Below are 27,314 nucleotides of genomic sequence, written 5' to 3'. Positions count from 1 at the left end.
TTCACGGCCCGGACCCACCGCCTGAGTTTACACGATACGTTGATGTGTTTATTTGTAAGATCCACCATGCGTGGACTTTGCCTTGTTCCCTGTGAGTATTCAAATAAATGTTTGCTGAATAAATAAACAAAGGCTGCTTTTTGCCTGGGATGGTATTTCTGGAAACACGCTCCCAGACCTGCAATGGGGCGTGCTGCCTGCTGGTTAAAAATGCAAATTCCTGACAGCCCAACTTGGAAAGGCAGAATCTCAGAGGAGTGGGGCCGGGACAGAGCTGTGAATTTCCGGTTGGGCAGTAGACTCCCTGAATGGTCCCACTGATGGGCGTCGGGGCCATTTTCCTTCTGTGCTCACAGGGAAAGTAGATCCCAGCAGGCCGCCCCCGCCCACCCCACGCCCCGCCACACACTCACTGCCCCCTCGGATGTTGATGATCAGGCTCCCGTTGATGACCGTGCAGCCTCGGAGCTCCTGGGCGGACGTCACCGAGTCGATGGTCTTCTCGCCTTCCAGGAGGTGGCACACCTTGGGACAGGGACCCAGGCATGGGGTACACATCAAGCTGAGGAAAGAGCAGAGAGAGGGGTCAGGGCACACAGGCTGCCACACACACGGCAGACAGCACCCCGCACAGGGTCCCACGTGGCGGGACTTTCGCGGCAATGGTAAGGCAGGCTGCTTCAACCACAGCGCTGTTGACACTTGGCACCAGAGAATTTTCCATTGTGGGTGACTGCCCTGTGCATTAAGGGTGTTGAACAGCATCCCTGGGCTCCACCCACCCAATGCCAGTAGCCCCACCCCAGGGAACGACAGCCAAGAGTGTTTCCGAACATTGTCCCCTGGGGGGAAGACAGAAAATCACCCCCAAGTCAGAACCACTCCCCAAGGTGACAGGCTTATGCCGTTATTCTTTGGTGGCAGGTCCTACAGCATTCCACCCCAAAATGATGGGGCTCCTTCCACACCCCCTAGTGACAAGATTCACACTGAACCCCTTGGAGACAAGATCACGTTCTATCCCATGGGGACAGGACTCACGCCATTACACCAAAGCGATAGGACTCACGGCGTTGCCATGGTGATGGGCATTATGGCGAGCGATGGTCCTGACATGGCATCACTTTGCTATGATGCCAAAATGGCGGAACTGGTGCCCTCACCCCAACATGGCAGAATTTGGGCTGCTGCTCCAAGGAGATGGGGTGTTCGCTGTTCTGTTTGGGGTTTGACGTCAGGATGGCTAGGACAAGACCTCACATTCGATAGAGGGGGACTGGGTTAGACTTTGGCTTTGCCTGCCTGCACCCTGACGTCCTCAAATTTACAGCCCCCAGGAGTCCTTTGGAAATCACTTCTCCCCAACTCAGAGTCTCTGAGGTCAGTTTCTGGCTGGCACAGCCCTCCAGGTCCAGGCAAGACACAAGATCCAGACCAGGCTGGGCACCATCTTCTAACCCCCTGGGGCTTCAGAGGAGGGTACATACCCAAGTTAGTCCAGTAAGGATTTTGCTAGAACTTCCTGGCAGGAGAAACTATCTTCCTTCTGGAGCATCTAAGAGGGCATTGCTATGTTGCTAGCATGGGGCAGGGGAGCAGGGAAGAGAAGAAAATCGACAGAGAGAGAAATAAAGCCAAGGATGGAAAGAAATTGATGGTTGTTCATCACTTGAGCCCCTGGATACAGCTGTACCTGAAGCAACTCCCTGAACTTTTTGGTTATAGGCACCAATAAACTCTAATCTTGCTATGCCTGTTGGAGCTGGGGTTCTGTCACACAAAACCTCAAGAGTCTCAACTATTACATTCTCAAAGGCTCAGTCTCCTCACCTGTGAAATGGAAACAATAACAGTACCTATTCCCACAGGTCAGGATGAGGACCAAATGATGTGGACCACCACTTAGCATATGGAAAATGAAAATTGTTAGCCATCGCTACGATGATCACTTTTCATTAGTGGTATCCTCGTGGCTGCTGTTATTTCCACACCTCTGTGTCTGCACTTCTTCCGAATGATCTTGGGGGTGGTGGTAAAATGAAGAACAGATCTAGTCTTTGTCCCAACTCCGGGCACAGAGCTTCAAAAGCCCTTGGAATTTTCTGAGCGACAGGAGCTTCTTTGCTATGCTAATGAGACGATTTGTGGTGGTCCTGACATAGCTTCAGGCTGGGGGGGGGGGCCCCCCACTGGTCACCAGAACCAGCCCCCAAGATACATGGTGAGAGAGTTGCATCTTTCAGCCACCTGACCTCCGGAGAGGGGAGCAAGGCTGGAAATGGGAGTTTGATCACATGGCTGATGGTTCAGTCCATCTCGCCTGTGTAATGAAACCCCGATAAAAATGCCAGACACCAGCTCAGTGCAGTTTCCTGGCTGGTGAACACATTGATGTGCGGGGAGACTGGAATCCCTGATTCCAGGAGGACCTGGAAGCTCTGTGTCTGGGACTCTCTCCGACCTGCCCTACCTGTATCCTTAATAATGAAGCTGTAAATGTAAATATATATAGTGGAAAGGCCCCACATCGAGCTTTTGATTGCCAAGGCATTCATTTCAAAGGACATCCAACCTGAATAAACATCTTAGGCTGTGAGACACAGCTACAAGCAAAACAACCAGATAAAGAATGAGGCTGCTCCCCTCTACGAAGGCCCCCTTTCTGAAAGCCCTGGGTGACCTAGGTAACTGACCGCTTATCTGATAACTGACCCCCACTTCTCCATTCCTGTGCCCTAATTTCCACTCTTATACTTAAACCCTAGATACCCCACCCCTGGACCCTAATAAGGACAGAGCCCCAGGCCCATGCTCCCTCCCTCTCTCTCTACCTGTGACCTCCCTGAGTGGCCTGGGCGTACCTTCCAGGATCTCCGAGTAATAAATCTTGTTCCTCTAAGTTCCCTGATGGTTTCTTGCTGAAGTGTGTCCTGTGATCGCAATAAGAACCATAAGAGTTGACCTGGCCATAAATAGGGACCCCAGTGGGGGCAATGTCCATGGAGCTCGTTACGAGGGATGTGTGCCCGGGCCAGTGATGCAGAAATTTCTAACCCAGGGCACCACCACCAAGAGGCTCAGACGACAAAACAGTACAGCTTTTTCTCAGTTCTGTGAGTTGTTCTAGCGACGTATTGAACCCCGAGGGTTTGTGGGAATGCCCGAATGTCCAGCCAGTAGCTCAGAAGTGCAGGTGGCCTGAGGACCCCCAAAGTGTGGCTGGCATCGGAAGTGAGGGCAGTCTTGCAGAGGACAGAGGCTTTAACCTACGGGCACGATGCTCACCCCAGGTGGTCAGCGTCAAATGGTGCCGCCGTACACCCAGCGGGCGTCAGAACAGCTGGGGCGGAAACAGAATGGTGACCAAATGGTCGGTTCTTTTGTTGGGTCCGCACAGATCTACCGAGCACTTATTATTATGCCGCAGGTGAGACTGTTAAGCCAAGAGTCAGTAAACTGCAGCCCGAGGGCCAGACAAATCCAGCTGGCCACCTGTTTTTGTAAATAATGTCATATCGGCACACCACCACGCCCACTGGCTTGGGTATCACCTATGGCTGTGCTCACACTACAAGGGCAGAGCTGAGTAGCTGCAACAGAGACCATATGGCCCTCGGAGCCGAAAATATTTACTACCTGGCCCTGTGCCAATGCCTGTTCTAAGCCACAGGCACCCAGGAGTGAACAAAACAGACAACTTCCTTTCCCTGTGGGAGATTACAAATGGCCACAAGACTTCTTCACCAGCAGAGGTTGGAAAAGGACTTGCACGTTGGGCATACCCTTCCTGGCTGCTGGGATGGGAGACTATGTGGAGAGAGGTCCTAGCTGCCCATGGAAGATCCAAGAAGCTATTCTATACCATCCGGCCATAGCTGACCCAGTTCAGGCCGGACCAGTCAGCAGTCAATGCACAAGATCTTCAGGAATCATAAAGGAGGGCAGTTTTAAGCCACTAAGTGCTGAGGTGATTTGTTATACAGTGAGAGCTAATGGATACACTTGCGAAGTGTATGGTCTAGTTGGGGGAAATCAATAAATTGACAATTAAAATGTCAGCTAGTGGTAAATGCCACGAAAAGAGTTAGAATCGGATGATGTACCAAGGAGTATCTCCATGGGTGGTCAGACAGGGGCGGTTCTCCGAGGAAGCGACTTTTAAGCTGTCACCTGGATGACAAGCAGAAGATCAAGGGGCAGAGCATTCTAGGATGAGGGAACACGGATGCCCCACACCCATCACACACTTAACATTGACCCTAAATACCGGGTCCTTCTCATCTCAGTAAAGATCACCAGCTGCTCTCGCTGGGTACCTGGGAGCGACTATCCATGGCGAGGTCGTTTAATGAAGCCACATGGGTTCCCAGAACTCTGCTCTGAGAACATCAAGAACGATTTCCCAGATAAGCCACAAGAATGGAAGAAAGCATATCTGGTCCTGTTAGAAAATGGAACAGCACTAGAGTCTTTCACAAAATAAAATAAAAGCTTCAGAAGGAAAACTATTAATGTTTTTTAAACCTCCGAAGTAAAAGACTGCCGTGACAAGTTGTAACGGGCATCCCTCACTTTGCCCCTTTTCACTCAGTAAAGGTCCCACGCGTCCGAGGACATGCCGTCAATTTCCTGGGGGTTCACTTGTAGGGGCCACTGGACCACGAGCAAGAACATCAAAGGAGTTTGCCGTATTTCTCAGGTCTTAGTTATGGTGAGGAAAAAAAATACCTTTTAATTAAAGCCAATGTCTTATAAACAAACATTTCCCTGGAAGATGATAACATCCATGTTTCATTTCAAACATAAAAAAAAATAGAAATTAATCAAAAGGACTGTAGGGTCATTTTCCCAACCTTACTGATAAACTGGCCAAAAAACAGGGAGAAAAAACTCTGTCTGGTATGCAAAGGTGATTTATAGAGGTCTATTTTTGGTCAACAAAGCCATTTGATAGGTTTTATGAAAAAAGAGTAAAACAAAACATATTGTACTGGCAGGTTTCACAAACACTTGAAGAGAGGCTCATAAGAACCAAAATAAAGATTGTTTTCCTTCCCAACCTCCCCACCTGGGGAAATAAAATTTCCCACCAGAACGCTCTCGCTTGGCTAATTCTCAAGTCTGAAGAGGAAGATTTTTTACGTAAGCGGATCAGCTCAAGGCCCCTCGACGTGCGTCTGTTTCTGATTTGTTTTTATGTTGTTTGTGAGGGTTTTTTTTTTTTCTCAAACCCTTAACACAAAAACCAGGAAACAGATTTTTTAAACTTGGTTACGGCCCCGAGACACCGAAATAGCTCATCTGTGAAGCTAACAACGGGAACAAAACGTCTGCAAAGTGCGTAGGAAATCTGACTCATCGTGGAAGAGAGAAAACCCTGCTATTTCTCACCCAAACAGTAGGAAATGATTTGATGGCACTGTCCTTCAGAAAGTCACAAATCCCTGAGAATAATCTGGAATCCAGTCTCTTCCTCCTTGCACTCCAGGCTAATCGCAGCATACCATCTGGCTCCAGATTGGAGAAAAAATTAAAAACCTGAGCTCTGTCCTTGGTCGTAACAGTCAGGCAGCTATGTCGGTGGGGACAGTCGAGTCCATGTGAAGGATTCTAGGGTAAACCAAGGACTTCTGTCTTTATGCCTTCTATTCCCAAAGCCAACCACAGAAAGCTTTAAAAATGGCGTACGAGGGGCCGGCCCCATGGCCAAGTGGTTAAGTTCGCACGCTCGGCTTCGGCGGCCCAGGGTTCCGCAGTTCGAATCCTGGGCAAGGACATGGCACTGCTCGTCAAGCCATGCTGAGGCGGCATCCCACATGCCACAACTAGAAGGACCCACAACTAAAAAAAATACACAACTATATACCAGGGGGCTTTGGGAGAAAAAGGAAAAAATAAAACCTTTTAAAAAAAAAAGGTTGTGCGAGATGCCAAGAATATTTGCTCTCTGATCCTGTACAGAGAAAGTTTGTCAATTCCTGCTCCAAAGGCCAGGGCCAAAAGAGGAGGCAGAGACGGCACCCCACAGACCCAAGCATAGCAGTTCCCTCACTCATACCCGATGAACTCTGGTTTTGCACACGGTCTTAACAGGCACCACCATCACCAACCCCACCTTCCTTCCCCTCTTTGCTGCCCCCCGCCCCCTGAACCCACACCCAGGACTCACTTGCTGGAATTCATCGTGTACCCAGAGGGACACTCAGGGATGCACTTGTTATTGTGAATGACGTACTGATGGCAGCCCTGCCTTCGGGAGTTCTTGCATTTGTTGTGCAGGTCCTGGCAGAAGCTGAAGTTCACACAGCGCCAGTCTTGGAAGTGATAGTACGGGGGCGGGCAGGTCTCCACACACCTGCCGTCCAGGTAGAAGTTGCGGCAGGCCACGCACTTGGTGGGGTCGTCGGGCTCAGAGCAGTTGCCTAAACACTCGCTGTGGCAGCAAAGGCCGTCCGCGGTGCAGCCATGTGACTTACAGATGGTCGGGCAAACTGGAGAGAGAAAGAAAACAGCTGGTCAGCGGCTTTGCCCAATTCCTGTCTGCAGGGACGTCAATTCTAGATCAAGAGAATCGACGCTTTGACTTGTAGCATTTGCCGATTGCCATGGTGTAAATACACCCACCACTGTCCATTTCAAGCTGCTGACAAAAGTTACTGAACACAGAGCCAGGAAGAGACACATAGTAACGCAGCATTACATAGTACTTCTCTCATATCAATATAATAGTAGCAAATAACTTCAAAAGCATAAATAATCGATAAATGCAGGGAGATAATTAGGAAGCAGTGAGTTTTGAGTATTTATTACCTTTGTTTTTAACATAAATTGTTTAGCTGTAAGTTTATATCATTTAATTTTTAACAACCGCTTAACCACCAGCTTGCAAATTTCCTGAAAATTTCACAATCGACGCTAGCAAGCGGACTCCTGCACGCAGCTGCAGCGCTGGCATAAACAGGCATGTTATTATCTCCACGGTCTCCATTCTACAAATGGGGAAACCGAGGCACAAGAAGGTTCAGCAAACGGCCCAAAGGTCCTTTATTGCTTCGATTTGCTTGCACTGATCTAGATATGGCAGCCACTGCGGGAACAAGGTGGCCTCAGACTCTGCCTTCGGGAGCGCGTGGTCTAGTGGAGGAGGCGTATTAGTTATTTAAACACACAAATGTGTAACTGCATATGCAACAAGCACCGTGCTGGAGGTAAGAGGAAGCGATATTTCTGCTGTGGCCTGAAGGAGATAATGAACGGGAAGGAAGGAGAAGGCTTCCCAGATGGCGGGGCAGAAGCTACTCATAGATTTCGTGGCTGGTGGCAATTTCCTATTCAACACAACTCCTCCAGCAGCTTGTCACAGATCCCCTTTCTCCCAATGTCTCGCTACTCATCGCTTCCTAATTACCCCGTGATTTTGGTCCCTCAGCATCTGGCCCGAGCCTCGATCACCAGCCCTCCCTTCCCACGCTGTCTGCAAATACGCCCACGGACAGACAGCTTCTGTGAGGCCGGACAGACGTCGGCCGCAGCAGAGCCTGGTCTCGGAGGCACCCTCTTCACTGACTCCCTGTGGTTTGAAACATGGTTTGGAAGCTGGGGAGTGTCATTCGCCCCAAACCTTCAGGCTCTTTGATTGTTGTAGCCAAGGGGACCCACCCACCCAACCCAGGGAACAGAAGTGGCTCCTAGAGGCACATTCATGTAGGAGCAGCACTGAGGGAACTTTCTACGAAGACGGAAATGTCCTCGATCTGCGCTGTCCAACCCGGTAGCCACTTCTCCCTTGTGGCTGTTGAGTGTGGTTAGTGCAACTGAGGAACCAATTTTTTTTTAACTGTGGCAAAAGACACACAGCATACAATTTACCATCACAATCATTTTTAAGCGTACAGCTCAGTGGCATGAAGCACACTCACAGTGTCGTGCAATCCTCATCAGCCTCCGTTTCCAGAACTTTCTCATCTTCCCAAACTGAAACTCTGTCCCCGTGAAACACTGACTCCCCAGCCCACTCCCCCAGCTCCTGGTCCCACCATCCTACGTCCTGTCTCTATGGATGTGACTCCTCCAGGGACCTCACATAAGTGGAGTCACACAGGATCTGTGCTTCTGTGTCTGGCTTATTTCACCGAGCATCATGTCCTCAAGGTTCCTCTATGTCATAGCAAGTGTCAGAATTTCCTTCCTCTTTAAGGCTGAATAATAGTCTTTTGTATGGATGGACCACATTGTGTTGATCCATCATCCATCGAATGGACACTTAGGTTGCTTCCACCTGTTGGCCCTTGTGAATGATGCTGCTATGAACACGGGTGCACAAGGATCTTTTCAAGACCTTGCTTTCAATTCTTTTATGTGCGTACCCAGAAGTGCAATTGTTGAGTCATATGGTAATTCTAGTTTTAATTTTTTGAGGACCCACTACCCTGTTTGCCAGAGGCTGCACTATTTTACATTCCTACCAAGAGTGCACAAGCGTCCCAATTTTTACTGAGGAACTAAACTTTTAATTGTATTTCAATTTTAATTTTAATAGCCACGGGTGACTACTGGTTCTTGCGTTGGACAGCAGAAGCTTAGAGAATAAAAATCAACTCCTGCCAGGGCCTACAGATCCCATGTAGTCTCTCTGAGTCCTTCTCTGAGTCCTTCTCCCAGCCACAGGCAACAGCCCCTCTGGTCTCCTTTCTGCCCCTCCCACACCGAGGCTCAGTCCTACCTCAGGACCTTTGCATCTGCTGCTCTGGCTGGCTGAAGCACCCTACCCTTTATCCTCCCATGACTGGCTCATTCTTGTCCTTCAGGTCTCCACTCCTTAGAAAGACCTTCCATGACCTCCCCACTGGAAGTCACTCCCTCCTTTGCAAACCATGTTCTAACACACGAGTTTATTACCTTTTTCTCATTGCACTTTCACTCTTGAAAATTATCTAGGTGCTTGTTGACTGTCTGTCTAGAGGGGAGCTTAGGGGACGGGGTCATGTCGGCTGCCTTCACTGTGCTAGCCTCTATGACACCCAGCAGGAGCTCAGGAGACACAAGTCCAATTAGACAGAAAGGAGGCAAAAGGTAAGACTTTGGAGCAGGTCCAAGCCCCCAATTTTTAACCAGTGGCTCAAGAACTCATCCAAGAAATCCCAGTTGCAGGAGCTCCATAAACACTATGAACATTTACATGCAAGATTTGCAGCATCTATGCATAACTGCACATTCTGATTTTCTATGTGGATCCAGAAAGAATGAAGAAGCTGCTAATAGGAGCAGGATGGGATAAACCCACCAAAGTCTGTGTAGATTTTTAGGGTTTACACGCCACCCACTAGCTTCTTACTTAATTCTAACAGAGACCCCAGCAGGGAGGGGAGTAAGTAACATTATTTTCATTTCACGGAGGCAAGAAGACGGGCTCAGCCAAGAAGCAGCAGGGCCAAAACTGGAACCTTGATCTTTTGGCTCTGAATCCGACATTCCTGGGTCTAAAATGACAAGCCATCCCCAGGGTCCACGCAGTCAAGGGGAGGAATGACGTGCGTTCAGCTTTGGTGACGCAGCACCCGCCACCCCATAGACGCGCGGTAAAGATTTCTTTAAAGAACCAGTGGTAGCCTTGGTTTTCTTGCCTGTCAAATGGGGGCGGTAATGACAGTCCCTTAACTCCTTGTCACAAGTAAAAGAGATGATGTGGGGAACGCGCTGGATTCTTTGAGAGGTGCACTGTAGGTCTGACATCAGTGACCCCCTGTGGGTCCTGTTATTTTACCACCATTCTTAATGATCTGTCTACAGGAATCTCTTGGAATCTCAATGGCAGGAAGCAATATCCAAGGCAGACAACAATTACCTCGGACCCACAATGATCCCACCCTCTGGGAGGTCACATGTGAGAGCAGGAAGGGGCCTATTTCCTGGGCTGGGGCCGCCGTCTGAGGGTCAGCCCTTAAGTTCAAAAGCGACGCCAGCAAAGCGCTAACAAGCACTTCCCAAACACAGAAGGCTTCCAGCCTCCAGGATGCTAAGAAAAAGGATCCAACACTTGCAAACAAAGCCAGAGCTTGACCACACGACTTTTCCATCTTATGCTGGAGCCCTGTCGACAAGGACCCACCTGAGAACCATTTCATCCTCCAGCACAGGAGCTGGCAAACTTTTTGCGTAGAGCGTCACAGAGTACAGGGCCATATGGCTCTGTCACACGCAATTAGTCCTCTCTGCCGCTCTTGCCGAGGAAGCGGCCCCAGGGAAGGCACACGGACACAGGGGCCGCTGTGCCCAATAAAACTTTATTTAAAAAAGCAGGTGATGGACTGTTGGTGGGAATGCAAACTGGTGCAGCCACTATGGAAAACAGTATGGAGATTCCTCAAAAAGTTAAGAATAGAAATACCTTATGACCCAGCCATCCCACTACTGGGTATCTATCCTAAGAACCTGAAATCAGCAATTCCAGAAGTTCCATGCACCCCTATCTTCATTGCAGCATTATTCACAATAGCCAAGTCATGGAACCAACCTAAGTGCCCAGCAACTGATGATTGGATAAAGAAGTTGTGGTATATATATATACAATGGAATACTACTCAGCCATAAAAAAGGACAAAGTCATCCCATTCACAACAACATGGATAGACCTTGAGAGTATTATGTTGAATGAAATAAGCCAGACAGAGAAAGACAAACCCTGTATGACTCCGCTCATAGGTGGTAGTTAACATATGGACAAAGAGAACTAACTGATCGGTGGTTGCCAGGGGAAAGGGGGGTGGGGGGAGGGCACTAGGGGTGAAGTGGTGTACCAGCAACATGACTAATAATGATGTACAACTGTAATTTCACAAGGATGTTAACTTTTATAACCTTAATAAAAAAAAAATGCAGGTGACGGGCTGGCTGGTTTGCCAACCCCTCGCCCAGTGAAACGTACCTGTGATGGTTTTACTATTTCTATTAGAGTGTAGGCTCTGGGGAGCCTGATGTCAACTTATAGACAGATACGCCGTCAATCATTTTTATCCACTAGAAGAGATAACATCCTCCCCAAAATGACAGGTTTAATGCCCCAGAGGACATTAAGCATCTCCGTGCCTCACTCTGCAGTCTTATTTCAGTGATTATAAATGCTTTGGCTTTACTGCCCTGCTGGCTTCCTCACTAAAGGGTTAAAAGAAATGTGTTGACAGGTGTTCTTGTTGCTCTTTTTTTTTTTGGCATAAGAGTGGTGTTTTTAATTTTTGAAGACTATGCTTTGATAACGACAAGCCAGCTCCGGCTGTGTGCACAGTTTCCAAGTATTTTATCTTATTTCATAGAAATGCCGCTCAGGGTGGCCTCCCCGCTGCCACCACCAACCCCCGCCCCCCCAGTGAATTGTGAAGAATGTGATGTGCAAGATGACAAGCTCCCCCAATGGAGGAGGGGGCTGACTTTCCTCTCCCCGTGCCCCTGGTCCTGCTTCCTCTAACAGACACCAAGTGAGTCCCGGCAGCCCAGTTCCAGAGGGCCAACCCCTCCCCCAGGATGTTTCTGCCAGAGAGCATGGCGGCCTTTATGAGAAAATGCGGAGCAGTCCGGGAGCTGTTGACCTTCCCAGGACACATGCACGCTGTGTGTGTAAGGAGCATCTACCCACACGTCCCAGAGACGGCAGACAGGAGTCCTCCCCCGCCTGACACACAAGTTCCTTGTCTGTCCATCTCCCCCTGTCCGCACCCCAAGTTGCTTGGACTGCTGGCCCCAATTTCCTCCCAATTCTCCCTAAAGTTTCCTAAAGCCCCTGGCCTCCGGTTACACTGGCAGAAGCAGCCACTACGTTCCTGAAACTTTCCCCTCGAGTGGCTTTTTCTATACCCTGCTGAGAAGGTTGGAAACTGACTCTAAATAAATTGGTGGAGTGGGAAGGAGGTAGCTGAGTCAGGATCCTCTGAAGTAAGAGCCATGCTCCCCGCTGAACAATACGTTTTCTAGAGAGATATCTACAGGGATGCTGGCTTGTTTAAGGGGGATGCTCAAAGGCAAGTGCAGTTTCACCCACTATTCCTACTTCTAGGAACTAGCCCGCAGACAAGACAGCATACGTGCACACAGACACCTGGGCAAGGAGAGTCTTCACCCTACGAGACGTTATCCAGTTGAGTTTATAACAGCAAAAGGCTGGAAACAACCTAAAGATCCATAGCAGGAGACTGTGTAAATAAATTACCGTGGATCAAAGAATAGTACGCAGCTGCCCAAAAAAGGAGGTGGCTCTACGCCTTCTGATGTTGGAGTGACTTCCAAGATAGCATTAAGTGAAACAAACAAGGTGTACAGTGGGATCTAAAGAATATAACTCAGGGCCACCCAGTGGCGTAATTAGGTTGGCATGCTCCCCTTCAGCAGCGTGGGGTTTGCAGGTTCAGATCCCAGGCACAGACCTAGCACCACTCGTCAAGCCATGCTGTGGCGGTGTCCCACATAAAATAGAGGAAGATTGGCAACAGATGTTAGCTCAGGGCCAATCTTCCTCAAAAAAAAAAAAAAAAATATATATATATATATAACTCATTTGTGGAAAAAGGAAAGAGACATACATAGTGGGAATGCAAAACAGGACAGCTACTTTGCAAAACAGTTTGGTAGTTTCTTATAAAGTTAAACATATACCTCTCATCCTTACCTCACAACCCAGGGGTTCACCGAGGTGAAATGGAAAAAAACACATATTCAGACAAAGACCTGTAAGGGAATGTGGATAGTGGGAACATTCATAATCACCCCAAGCTGGAAACAATTCAAAGGTCCCTCGACTGGGGAATGGAGAAACATTGTTCCTCCACACAATGAATACGACTGAGCAATCGAAAAAGGAAGATGTGCTGACACCACAACAACGCGGATGAATTTCAAAGGCATTTTATTGAGAGTGAGAAGCCCGTTGCAACAGCTACACACTGTATGATTCCATTTATATGACATCATGGAAAAGGCAAAACTATAGGGACGGGGGACACATCAGTGGTCACCAGGGGCTGGAACTGGGGAGGGGCTGCCCGCAAAGGGGCACAGAGGAAATTGGGATGATGGAACCAGTCCATATCTCCACTGCGGTGGTGGTTACATGACCGTATATATCAGTCAAAACTCGCAGGCCTTTAGTCCAAAAAGGGTGAATTCTACTGTATGTAAATTATATCTTAAAATGGGGAGAAGAGAAAAAGACAAATGGGGCATGTGTTCCTCTGGAAGTATGGCAAGAAATGTGCCCATGACTGCCTTTCGGAAGGAGAATACGATGGAGTGAAGGGTGGGTAGCCACATCCTTACATATCAGCACAATTCGATTTTTGTTTTTTGCTGTATGTGTCCAACTGCTTAAAACGGACATATTTTTGAAAAGACATTTTTTAAAAGCCTCTGCTAGGCAAGGAATAAATGCTATTGATCAATCAAATAATTCTATCCCCACATATTCCAGAAATGACTGTATAAGAAGAGCTGACAGGCATTGCGGAGAGCTTCTATAAAGGTTCTCTTAAGATCATTTTTGCCTTATTAAAAAAACAACAGTCAAGGCAGCCAAATGCCAAGTGTGATCCTAGATCAGAACCTGGACCAGGAAAAAATGTTACTAACGATGAACATTGGGACAACCGATGAAATTTATGTACGAGACTGTGGATTAAAATGTTGCATCCGTGTTAATTTCCTGATTTTGATCATTGTACGACGGTTGTATAAGAGAATTTTCTTGTTCTTACAAAGTACCCAGAGAAGAATTAAGGATAAAGGGGCAATATGCTTGCAACTCACTCAGATGGTTCAGGAAAAAGAATGAATGTGTATATAAAGTGTGTACGTTAATACATTAAAGAGATAATAAAAGAAATAGAGTAAAATGTAAACAACTGATGTAGATACAATCTTTGCAACTTCTCTTGTAAACTTGAAAACTACATCAAAATAAAAAGTTACCAATTTATCCAAAACAAGGTTAAAAGCTGGAATAGTGGAGACAAAAGCACGCAGTTCCGCCTTGTAAATGCCATGCGTACGAAAATACAGCCACGGTTTTTATCTTTGCCGAAGTCCAAACCAGTTTATTTTTTCTTAATTAAGAAGCTATATAGTAAGAACAAATCAAAACCCCACTATTAAATGTTTCCATAGCACGCCATATGTTAATAACATTTTGTTACATTCCTTTCCAAAGCCTGTAGTTTAAAAAAAAAAAAAAAAACTCAAGATTTATTATTCCAAAAATTACTGCTTTCCAGAAATTTCCAAACGGAACAGTTGCGTCATGGGCAGGCAGACACATTCACCACAGGGCCCTGTGGCTCTCCCAGAAAGTGTGAATTTTATGAACTCCTTAAAGTAATTTACTTTGTTTCCATGCAAAGATTGTCTCTCACGCCCGCCCTAGACCCTGAAGGCTGAGGTTCGAGTCCCCTGAGCCTCGGGGCGCGGGCAGCGCGTTGTCTGGAAATTCCTCCCCTTGGAATCTAGTAAATGATTTAATGATGGAGTGGAAGGCAGGGAGTGAACTTTTGAGCTGGGTGGTCAACAGACGCCCTTTCGACTCCGCGATCCCCGAGAAGCGGCGACCGCAGGAGCTCACGTCCTCGGATCAGGGAAGAAAGCTCCCCGGTTCCCTTCTCTGACAATGCGGCCCCCACGCGCCCCACAGAGTTCGCTTTCCAGATGCGTTTGGAATCGAGCTGCGGAGCTCTTCGGAGATATACGGCGCACGCAGCCCAGGGGAAGGGGGTGGAGTCCCAAGGGGGGGGGGGGGGGGGCCCCCCCCCCTTGCAGCCTCAGGATTGGTCGGCTCCAGGCCGCTGTGTGTGTGTGTCCCCGTGTGCTCAGGGGGGGCGGGCCCAGGGCGGGGGAGGCCCCGCCCCCCTGGAGGCGGGGGCGCCCGCGCAGCACAAAGCCCGCGGCGCGCTCCGCTCCGTGGAGTCCGGGCCGGGCGGTGGCGGCGGCCGCAGCGCCGCCCTCGCGCTCAGCCAATGGGCGCGCGTGCTGCCGGGGTGCCGGCCCCGCCCCCGGGCGCGCGGGGCTCCGTTCGGCCGCCTGGCTCTCGGGCGGTGACCGCCGGCGGGCGGTGCGCGCGGGGCCCCCGGGGCAGGGCCTCTCGTGGGTGCGGACCCTGCGGGGCGCGCCTGCCGAGGGGGGACCTGGAAACAGTTGAAGAAAAGGCGAAAGCGAGCGTGCGGGCCGCCCCGAGCACCCCCGGGCGGCGTGGGCCGCGCGCAGAGCTGGGCGTGTGCCCGGGAGCAGATCGGGTCACCGCGTGGCAGCTCCCGGGACGGGCTTGGGGGCGCCCTGACCCCAGGCCTCCCGCGGGAGGGGCCCAGAGAGGGGTCACACAGCAAAATCCTCCAAATTAAGGGGTGCTCTCTCGGAACTTGCCCCCAAAGTTTAAGAACCACACATATATGACATTCTTAAGAAAACCCACAGACTATTTTGGGGGGTGCCCTTGAGCCAATGTTCTCCCTGTATTTGAAGACATCAAACCTCTGCGCTCCACGTGTATTTGCAATTCTAGTAAACTGAGACAGAGAATGGGCGTGATGGTCCCTTCCCCCATGAATACAATTTAAAATGTATATTCCGTTTGCAGAAACAACGTTCAACCCAAATCGGTTGATAAGCCGATATGATGATATGCTGAAATAATAATTCAAACAACCATCTCCCTTACAGATGGGGAAACTGAGCCGCAGAAGGGCTGCTTTGCTAACGCCAGCTCAGCTAGCAAGTGGCGAGGCCAAAACTCGAACCCAGGTCTCCCAGGGAAACTGGGACTGCGTGTGGCATCATGCAGTTACACTGTGGGTTTTATTCACCTGTTCCCCACCCTGGCCCACCCGGATCTGGCTCCTTCTGTGCACTGAGATGCGGAAATGGCTGGGGACACTGTCTCTGCTCTCCCAGGATGCACAAAAGAGACAGGTAAGCCCCGTGAAGGAGAGGACCTTGTCTGTCTTCTTACTGCATCCCAGAGCCATGCACACAGTAGATGCACAATAAAGCTCACAGAGAAAAAAAGTGGGGAGGGAGGATCAGGTGACTGGTTTTATCCCAGCAGGAGAGGGACAGTGCTTGCAAAGGCGTGAATCATCAGGGCTGCCTTCAGGGAACTATAAACAGTTCCGAGTTGATGGAGGGCAAGGTACAGGGGAAAAGGTGTGGGAGAGCAGGCCAGACAGCAGGTTAGGGAGCTGAAGGGCTTGGACTATACGCCACGGGAGGAGCCAAAGAAGGGCTTCCAGCAGAATGGTCACCACCAGATAGCTGCACCTTTGGGGGCCAGTTTTCTGGCTCTCTAGTGGATGGCTGAGGAAGGCAAGGGCAGAAGGAACAGGGAGGAAGAGGCTGGCTTCTGAAGCCATCAGGGAGGTGGACTTAGCTCCTGCATGCCTCCCAAGTTTCCACCTTGGGCAATTCCTCATGAGAGGAACTACAGACAAGAAAGCTTGGTGCTGCAGAAGCCGTGACGTCTGGACTCCATACCTCAAACCCGGCTTCTGCACATGATTGCTAAGTCACTCCTCAGACAACCCCAGCCTGCTCCTGCAAACCACTCTTGCTAAGGTGCATGGATCCCTGTTTGTTTGTTTGTTGTGGACTTTTTGTCGTTTTCCCTCATTTAAGTCCGTAATACATACACATCTTAGGCAATTAACTATAGTGATAACTTTTTAAAAGTTGTTGAGTTTCAGCCTACTCAGTTATTTTGCTTATTGAGCCAATGTAAATTTTACTGGCTACTTAGAAATTAATGATGGCAAGAGAGCAAAGCTTAGGAGATGCAGGCATAGCTGTTCTCGTGGGCAAATTCACAGCCTTAATTTCTTCCAAAAGGTAACGACTGATCTAAATAAAACAGGCACTTAAATCAGCAAGTGAAGTTATTTTAATAATATTTCCAAAAGTCTTCCCAGAGCTACCTTTATAATTTTTTGATGGATTTTAAATTACATCTCCATTTTCATTTTTAATTTTATATACAATATTTGTTCCCCCCCTTTTTTCTTCATGATGCTACTTTATAGATTCTGAAACAGCACAGTCCAATAAACTTTCTGCACTGACACAAAAGTTCTCTATCTGTGCCATCCAATTCAGTAGCCACTAGCCACCTGGAGCCACCAAGTGCTGGAAATTTGACTGGTGTCACTGAGAAACTGAATTAATTTTTGTGTGGCTAGTGGCTGCCTTACTGGGCATTGCAGATACAAAAGATTCAGCTGTTGAATTTGTTAGTTCTATTTGTTTTCAAATCAGTTAGTCCCTGCTAATTTATTAATTCCTTCTTCCCGTGTAGATTTGTCTCATTATTTGTTGTCTGCTTTCTCTAGATAATCATTTAAGGCTTTGCGTTGGTCTCTGCAACCACATCTCCAGTGTCTTCTAAGAGTCTGTCCTCACAGTGTTGAGACCCTCCTTGACCGAAGTTATGAGTTATGTTTTGTTTTCAATTATCCCATGGTAGGAGTTTGTCTTGCATGCTTGTTTGGTTAAACTTTTAAAAATTAATTTCCAGTTACATTTACTTGCAGTGAGAGATTAGGGCCAGTGCCATGTCTGCTTTTTGGAATGTATTGGGGTTTGGGGTTTTTCTTTTGTTTTGTTTTGAGATTTAACAAATGATTAGTTTTTCTAAATATTCCAAGAGCATTTTAAAATGTGTATTGTTTGCCGAGTGCAAAGTTCAGTCTATATCTGTTACCACAATCTTATTAACCATATTATTCAAACTCCCTGTTGCCTAATTGAAGTTTATCTACATGATCAAGGCTGTGTTTGAGTCTCCCCCCTCCCTCCGAGGTTTCTCAATTCTCCTTGTATTTCCTACAATTCGCTCTCTCAGGTTTCGTTCTATGCTGGTTGACCCTCATGAAGGATTGTCGCTTCACACAATGGAAAACCTCTTTCCTTTTCTCCCTAATAATGCCCTGGGCCTTGAATTCCTTGCATATTTTTCTCTGTTCGTATTTACACATGTTTAGTTTTTCTCTGTCATTTTTGGAATTAGGTATAACCATCTTCTCGTGGTGGGGAGAGAGAGAGAGAGAGAGAAAGGAAACCGCAGCCTCCATGGGAACAAGGAAGTGGGAATGGAGAATGTCAGAGTTTGAAATTTGTCGCTGTGGAAGGTCTGAATTGCAAGAAGGGTTTCCCTGGGGACAATGTCAACCATAAAAAGGTCCGCTCACATGACCAATGGCTTTTCAATAACGAATATGCAGTGGTCTTGAATGTGTACAGGTTGACAGAAGCCAGTCTCCCGGGAGCTGCTACACCCAGGAGCTGGGAGAGTTTAGGCACAGTGACAGGGGGTGAAGAAAATGTCCTCAGTTCCTAAAGGACAAAAGCAAACAGCACAATGCACTGAATTTCTGCAGAGACACCATGAAATAGAATCATTCGTCAGAATGAAAATACACCTATTGCGAATTCCATCGTGACCAAAGGGAGACAACGTTCGGCTCATTTCCTTATTGAGTTGGTTCCTGAAGCCAGTCTGGCTGCTTTATTTTCCAACTGGAAGAGACGAGGAGCTCCCTGTGTCATCTCCAGGAGCCCTGTGGCTCTTCTTGAGACGCTCCTGCGTACCCCTCAGACACTGCTATTCTTTGTCACTGGGTCCTCATATGTCACTGGTCCTTCGGATCCACTTTGCAGCCTTCCATCTGCCTGAACCAACAGCCCACACACCTGCAACTTCCTGGCTCCACTTCTATTTACGCTGCCGAGCCCTGGCACACACTTGGGGAAAATGCATGAAGAAAATAAGGCTGTGCAAATGCTTCCCCCACCGCAGTGGATGCTGAGTATCATTAACAAAGATCTAAGAAAGAAGGGTAGCATTTCAACACTCAAACTAAGTCACATGATGGAAAGAAAGCTAATTGGTAAAAAGCCTGTCTTACACGCATGCTACGACCATGGAGGAATTGTGTTTCCCCACCAGGATCAACAACGTCCACACTCTCACTCTCCAGCCAGTATTTATTCACAGGTGGATTGCTTTCTGCACAGTTGAGATGCCCTAGAAACCCCTTCAACCTTTACAAACTGGCTCTCTGACTACAAACTCTTCATTTCTTAATTTAAAAGTTTACTAGGCAGCCAAACACATCCCATCGCCATCTTCCTTCTAGTTCCGTCAATCAACTGAGCTCCTACTGAGTGACAGGCACCGTCCTAGGCTCTGGGCACAAACTGATGAATGGAACAGACACAGTTCCACCGCCTCCTGGGGAGACAGACAGAAATCAGCGTTCAAGCACAAGAACATTTAGTTACAAATCAAAAACACTTAGTTACAAATCCTGCTGATACTCCAAGCAAGTTCACAGGGGGCTGTAACATGCCCGGCTTGTTAATTTCCTCAGCAGGTTATTCTGCAAAAGTTAAAGTGTTTCTTTCTTGCAGTGAACAGCCAGAGAGCCAAATGGCATTGGAGTCCCTCCAGCTTCCTCTCCATCTTTGCCACGAGATCAAACCAGGACACGAGGACAATTGGCCAAGCATCCCAATCGCTCAGCCACCAAGCCTGGGATGGGGACAGTATAATGGGCTCGAAGAAATTCTGCATTGTCCAGATCTGTCCTCAGGGCTCTGCCTTCGGACCTGGGATCCACAGCTTCAAATCACCCGAGTGTGGAATGCAAAGAATTATGGAGTCAGGCAGACCTGAGCTACAAGTGGACCCATCCACTTCCTGGTCACGTGACTCCACCTTCTGTGCCTCAGTTTCCCCATGTGTACATGGGGACCGTAATAGCATCTTGGGCTATCTTGAAGATCAGATGGGATAATGCATGAAATGTGCTCAGCACAGCGCCCAGCCCCATGGAAAGCCTAAGAAAGTTTTCCAAGATGCCATCAGTACTAGCGACAATTTAAGGCATCTCATCTCTCAGCCTAGGACTCCTCCACGAAATAGCAATAACAACCTCCCTACATCCTATGGCGAGGGGGTGGGGGGAGTGTTGGATGGATTAAATGACTAAATTTAAAGTTGGCCGCCAAGAAACTTTCCTTTCCTTCCCCTTGAGGCATTCTTGAGGAAACTGTATTTATCCCCACTTCGGCATGTTGCTCTCAAATCTGCCAGGTATGGGGGCGGGGGGGAGCTAGTTTGAGACTCGGTATTGCTGGTGACCCTGGACTGATGGCTGATCCTGGAAATCCAGCCCATCCCTGTGTCCCAGTCAATTCAAGAAATGCAAACATGCACCTGCTCTGTGCCAGGCAGCCCCAGGCCACGCACGGGAGCCAGACGCAATCGGGGCTGTCCCGGCCCTCCAGGATTCCCACAGCCGAGCACAGGAAGGTCCCAGGCAGGCACACCTGTGTGTCCATTCGCATCTGAATCCACAACCTCTCCATGTTCCCATCAACCCCATACTCACTTCTTCCCCCAAAGGAATCAGCCTGAAAGAATTGACCAGGGATCTAAATAAAACATGCGACGTGCTCTTTCTAGAGCCTGACTGTATCGTAAAATAACCACACTTCCCAACCATACCTAAATGGCCCTTGCAATTTCCAGAAGAGCTCATCCACAGTAGCAGGACTGAAAGGGAAAACACAAGATGCCCAATTTCCCTCTCAGAAATCAAGATTTAATAGCCTCCTAAGAAAACCATAATTGGAGGGCTATTGGGTGCATTCCTCCCCAAGGCCTGTGATTATGGAATGCTAGGAAAGGTTGGGAATTTGGGCCTCAAGCGACTTTGGGCTCTAACTAAAGTGAGCGAGACCCAAAGGCAAGAGGTGCAGCTGAGCCCATTCATGCAAACACAGACACCGAGCGAAAGCCAGATGGGGCACAGGGAGGTTGGGAAGAAAGAAATTCTCATGCAGAGAAATAAAGCTACGATCCCAACGTTTAAAACATGGGTCCACCACTTACGTCTCCCCACCCCGGCTAAGGGAAAAGAAGAGTTGCAAAGAGCTTGGCCGTGGATGTGCTTTCTGACGCAGACCAGCTCCCCTCCCGTCCTGCCCTGGTAGCCCCAGAAAACCAGCTCATTTGGCTCACAAACATCTGCTTCTTGGAACTGCTCTGAAGCAACGATGACAACCCCCTCTGAGATGTCACCGATCTTGTGCCACGTCACCCTTGGGTGGCCGCCAGGAGGAACTGTGAGGTCAGCCTTCCTGGGCACATTCCTATTCCCACTCTCACCTCACCTTGAGTTTCCCACTTTGAAATCTGAAGATCAAAGGTGTGTCTTGGTTCCCACAGGCATCCCCCGTGAATTTCCTTCCCATACGTTTCCTTGTCAGTCCTCGCCCCTGGCTGCCCATTATTCACCGAGTTCCACAGGATGCAAAGATAAAATGTAAGGCGCTTTTCCTTAGCAACCCCCACCCAAAAAAAACAACCTTGGAAAATTAAACAGCAGATACCCAAACAGAAACCTTGCATTAGAGAAAGGGGGTCACGCACGCACGCACGTATGCACACACACAAGTGTCACGACCTTGACAGGCTTCAGAGAACAGTTCTCATGCGTGTGAGAAACCAACAGCCGGAGCCATGGAAACAGGGGTGGGGGGATGGCCAAGATAAACGCTGCTAAGTGGAGGAAGGATGGTCTAATGAAGGGATGTGAGGCAGTGCTGTCCTTACGTCTTACCTGGTATTCTATTTAGGGGAGGGCATGTTAGTAGATAGAAACTAAGGTGGGAGAATAAGATCCCAAGCGGAATCTGCCACTCCCTCACTCTGAGCTCTTGGGCAATTGTCTTAGCTTCTCCCAAGCCTCAGTTTCCCCTTTTGCAAAGGAAGATCATTAGGCCACCTACCTGCTTTGTAGAGTTGCTGTGAGGTCCATGCCATGCCTCGGTTGTGGCACTAATCTGTTCCTTAAAAATCCCAGGTCACCTCAGGACCTTTGCACATGCAGTTCCAGCCACAGAGAATTCACTTTGCCCCCACCAGGACCTCCCACAGCAGCTTCCCCTTCATCCTTCTGGTCTCAGCTTGAATGTCATCCTCAGGCAGGGTCCCCCAACCTCTATCTCCCTCACTCTGCCCCATCTTGTCACTCTGATATAATTCCTTCCTAGGGCTTACCACCACCTGAAATTATCTTGTCCATCTGTCTGTGATGTATTTACTGAGTGCCAGGCCCACTGGAGTGTGGGCTGCAGGAGAACAGGCCCCCTGTGATTTTTTTTCTCTGACAGACCCCAGAGCCCAGCACAGAGCGAGAGCTGCACAGTAGCAACTGCTCTTAATAGTGTCCTCATGTGGACTAAGGATATTGCTGGCCCACAGTGAGCTTGGAGGCCAGTCACAGAGCCTGGAGGGGATGACACTGAGGCCTTACGGGTGATGGGCTGGACCACAGGGCAGTGCCACGTCTCAACTCCCTATTACTACCTGGGGTGTGAAGTTCGCCCCCAGTCCAATGTGACATACGCATTCCTATAAGTCATGGCATTTATGGAGAAGACAGGGTTAGGCCATCGCACTCAAACCTGTCATTAGTGATCCATAATAAAGGCCAACAGAAATCTAATTAAAAAGAGTAACACAGTTTTACGCAGGTTAAATGGTCAGGAAATACACAACTACTACAAAATATAGGACTTGACCTTGGAAAGGGCCTGACCTCGAAAAGGGCCCAAAGTTTGCTTATGTGGAAGTGCGTGTTGGAGGGTTGCAGCGTGTGAGTGATCGTGAAGAGGTGGAGGGAGGGTTGACTGAAATCGATGGGAAGCCGGACCCTCAGATGTGGATGGTGGTGGCTCCTAACCCATCAGGGGGTCCAAGGGAGCTGGCAGATTTTTGAGATGCCCACGCGGGTCTCAGGGATGTCTACGCAGCTTGGTTCCACTGGGGGCAGTTGTCTGAGTTGGGTTCACCTAGTGTATCTCGGAGGCAAGATCACACAGAAGCACAGGCGAAATTTGCCTCATGCTCAAACTGTCCCCTTGTCTCGCCATCATGTTGGAACAAATCGAATCGAGCATTAGAACAGGGCTGACTGTACAACCTCAGAAACAGGTCAGCGCAGGTGGGAGCGTTGAGGGTAATGGCCCACACCTGGAGCTTGGATGCATAACCCAGCTGAGGCCCGTGTGGGTCTCAGCATGAGCCTGGGCATCACCTTAATAATGAATTAAGGCTTAATTCCTCCGAGCACGCCTTGCAGAGAGCGATGGATGTCAGACTCACTCTCGCCCCCAGCAGCCCGCATAAGCTAGACATTTATTTGAAACCTCCGGCTTCTGCTCTTAAATGTCTGCAAACGTTGAGATCGACTCTGTGAAAGTCGTGTACTTTACTCCAGAAAAGACCCGTGTGGGTGTGAGGATGAAAATAATGCACGAATAACTTCCACGTTAAGACACAGAACATTCTGCACCACCTCATGTTTGCGTACCACGTCATCCATCCTCCTTCAATTCAAGAGCGAGCTCTGGGATGCTCTTGGCATTCGGGGACAGCACCCCCAAAACAAAACTCCTGCGCATTTCAAGCCTGATGACAGTCAACCATGTCCTTGTTTATAACAACAGCTGGCTGGAAATGCCCACTGACTGCAGACTGGATAAATACATTACCAATGAATGTGGCCGCTGAAGAAAATGATTCAGATGGCTTCCAAGAAATGTTATTAAGGGAGAAAGCCAAGGTGCGGAGGAGTGAGGAAAGTGGATTTGTGCAAAACAGGGGCAGGCAGATGTGTGCGGTTTCCACATCCACATGTACACACAGAATTCCTCTCAAGATAACAAGAGACTCAGAGGGGCATTTGCCTCCGGGGAGAGAGGGCAGACATGGGAAGGGCTTACTTTTCCTAGTAAACTTCTTTATAGATGGTTTTGACCAATGCACATATAATAAATATCCTTTATAAAATACGATGAATAGATAAAATGTGATAGATAGCTATGTATATATACATGCATATATACGTACAGTGGAATATTATTCAGCCTTGAAAAGGAAGGAGGGGCCGGCCCCGTGGCTGAGCGGTTAAATCCAGAGGCTCCGCTTTGGCGGCCCAGGGTTTTGCCAGTTTGGGTCCTGGGCACAGACATGGCACCGCTCATCAAGCCATGCTGAGGCAGCGTGCTACATAGCACAACCAGAAGGACCTACAACTAGAATATACAACTATGTATCAGGGGGCGTTGGAGAGGAGGAGAAGAAAAAGAAGTTTGGCAACAGATGTTAGCTCAGGTGCCAATCTTAAAAAAAAAAAAAAAGGAAGGAGATTCTGACACCTGCTACAACATGCATGAAGCTGGAGGACATGATGCTCAGTGAAATAAGCCAGTCACAAAAAGACACATACTGGGGCCCGCCTGGTGGCACACGGGTTTTCGCATGTTCTGCTTTGGCGGCCTGGGGTTCGCCGGTTCGGATCCTGGGCGTGGACTTACACACGGCTCATCAAGCCATGCTGTGGTGGCGTCCCACATAGAAGAACTAGAAGGACCTACAGCTAGGATATACAACTATGTACTGGGGCTTTGGGGAGAAAAAAAATTAAAAAGTAATAAAATTTCGAAATTTTATTCATCATGGATGTTTCGGTCTTAAATTTGATTTTTTGAATACTGCATTAAAGTACTGAGTTTGTCTGGTGCCCCGCCCTTAAATTTTGTGCCCTGGGGCTCCTATCCGGAGACCTCAAACTGTCCTTGATACGACCAGGTAATTGTACAAAAATGGACTCCTTGGGATCAGGTCGCTGGTTTATTTAGCAATAAGCTAAATTCGGTTTTCAGGAAATGATCCTGTCATTGAAATGCCAGCCCTCGTGCTTCAGGGAAATTTTTACTCCATCCTCTGCTCATTCCGAAGCCAGCCTCTGAAAAGGACATGCATGCCACTGAGCTTTCTCAATGACCCGGGGCTGCAGGGCCAGGTAAGTTCCGGATTTTATTATTAGTAACAAATTAAATTGACTAACGACAAAAGGAGGACACAGAAGCCAGTGACCCTCTGAACCAAAACACGCAGGAGCACATTCGCACAGGGGCAGAGTAATGAGCTGGGCAGCTGCCGCCTCTCCCACGGATGGAGAGCGACGGGGCGGGCGGCCTGGGGCGGGAAGCTGTCCCCCGTCAACGCAATCTGGAACAATCCACAAAGCTTATCGGGGGAGATCCCAAGGGCAAGAAGCAACAAACACATCTTGTGCCAAACGGAGCCGTGGAGGGAATATTAGGTTGTCCAAGGCAGGACAGGGCCACCTGCAAGCTCTCCCTTCTTCCTTTATTCTTGCCAACTCCACACCTGGGAACTCTGGGGAGCTTTCCCAGGTCACAGACTGGGACCAGGAAAGATATAGGACTGATCGTTCCACCATCACTGTCGTCTTAGCTCAGGGTTTCTCAGCCTCAGCGCTGGTGACATTTGGGGCCGGGTCATTCTCCGTGATGGGGGCCCACGCATTGCAGGATGTGGAGCCGCATCTCTGGCTTCCATCCGCTAGATGCCAGAAGCGTCCCCTCTCCCCCAGTTGTGACAACCACAAATGTCCCCAGACATTGCCAGAATCACCCTCGGGTGAGAACCACTGCCTTAGAGCCCAGCCAGTGGCAAAGACAGAGGGAAATCATGAAAGGGGATGGGGCTTATATGGCTGAGCTTGTCTGTCTGTCTATCCAGCCAGAGTTATTGCTCCAGAGGCCTCAGCATCTGGCCCCCAGGTTCCCTGCAGTCACACTGAAGCGTTCGGTCTGCTCAGCTCCCAACTTGCACACATGCGTGGAATCCACTGCACCCTCCACCTATCTGAGTTTCTCGGAGGGTCTGCTGTGGGCCTGGCCATAGGTGTCCTGTTGTCACTGCCATCGTGATGCTAACAGCCCAGCAGGCAGAATCAGAGAGAAATCTCCATTTTCTTCCCTCTGCCAGCCCCCATGAGCCCCAGTCCCTCCGTGAATCCTGCAGCCCAGGGGACCCCAGGCCAGCAATGAGGGTCCTTTCTCAGCTCCGTTTAAAACATGAGGCTTGGAACCACCTCCTTAAAGGGTTCCTTAAAGCGCTATAGGACGCTGCAAGAACCCGCCCTCGATGAAGCGTGCAAAGAATTATGATTCAGCGTCCACTTTCCTTTTGCTCCTCTCACTGGGGAACGCCCAGGTGAATTCTCCTTCACGGGTTCTTAATTTATCGCGACAAAGAGCATCTCCGAGAGGACGATTTCGGAAGCAAAGGTTGCAGATCATTTGTACACCTGTCAGTTGGATAAGCCATAGCCCAGCGCGCGGGCTGCTAAAATTATTCAAGAGGAAAAGTGGCACCATCAACAACCCAACTCCAGCAGGGGAAGACTTCGGACAGAAAAAGTCGAAGGACAAGTCGGATAATCGGAACCGCTGTGTGTGGGACAGAAACCCCCCAAGGGCTGTGTTTGTCTGACATTTTCGGAACAAGTTCACAGACCTCGTTTCATTCCATCCCCCACGGCCATCTTGTGAAACAGGTTGGATTTTTCTCATTTCTACAGACTTGACTGAGGGGACACACAGCCAAGGGATGGAAAAGAAGACTTTCCACTGTAGTTATATGTGATGGGAAAGCTTTTTGCTGCCCGTGACCTGGGCACACACATGTGAGATGTCAGCTCGAGGCTCGGTTTTAAAACCCAAGAAGCACCATCAACAGATGAATGGATAAACACAATGTGGGACAGCCATGCAAGGGAATATTATGCAGCCCTAAAAAGGAAGGAAATCCTGCCACACGCTACCACATGGATGAACTTGGAGGACATCATGCTCAGTGAAATAAGCCAGACACAGAAAGACAAATACTGTGATCCCACTCATAGGAGGTCCCTAGAGGAGTGACTTTCATAGAGACAGAGAGCAGGATGGTGGTGCTAGGGGCTGGGGGAGGGGATGGGGAGACAGTGTTTCATGGGGACAGAGTTTCAGTTTGAGAAAATGGGAAAGTTCCGGAGATGGATGGAGGGAATGGCCACCCAACTGTGTGCATGTGCTTAATGCCCTGAGCCGTACACTTAAAAATGGTTAAAATGATAAATTCCCCATTATGTACATTTTACCACAATAAAAAAATAAATAACTCAAGGAGCAGTAATGGTAGCCAGCCCCATGCCAGGCATTGTAGTAGGGAGAGTGCATTTTCCCGCTACCCACATCAGGGACAAGGTTATCCTTACTTTGTAAAGGAGGAAACAGAAGGTTCAGTAATTTGCTCAAGGTCACGCCTCAAGGTCAATTTCAGTGAATTCCTTCCACCTCCCTACATGAATCTCCAACAGCTGCCTTTCTGCCCCTGAAGACCAAGACAACATGCGGCAATTGTGATGATCACA

The 27,314-nt window shown here is 48.8% G+C and overlaps 1 protein-coding gene across 4 annotated transcripts in view; it reads right to left on the bottom strand.

Moving 5' to 3' along the window:
• The window catches only part of INSR (insulin receptor), a 128,055-nt gene that overhangs the window by 45,938 nt on the left and 54,803 nt on the right, over window positions 1-27,314 (bottom strand). For all 4 annotated transcript variants that reach the window (XM_046684741.1, XM_046684743.1, XM_046684740.1 and 1 more), the window contains exons 3-4: window positions 6,170-6,491; window positions 414-562 (exon numbers count right to left, since the gene is read on the bottom strand). In XM_046684741.1, coding sequence (XP_046540697.1) covers window positions 414-562; window positions 6,170-6,491 — 471 coding nt within the window. The remainder of the gene's footprint in view (window positions 1-413; window positions 563-6,169; window positions 6,492-27,314) is intronic.

The sequence above is a fragment of the Equus quagga genome, chromosome 14, assembly GCF_021613505.1.
Source record: "Equus quagga isolate Etosha38 chromosome 14, UCLA_HA_Equagga_1.0, whole genome shotgun sequence".
NCBI lineage: Eukaryota > Metazoa > Chordata > Mammalia > Perissodactyla > Equidae > Equus > Equus quagga.
This window is presented reverse-complemented; position numbering and strand designations above follow the sequence as displayed.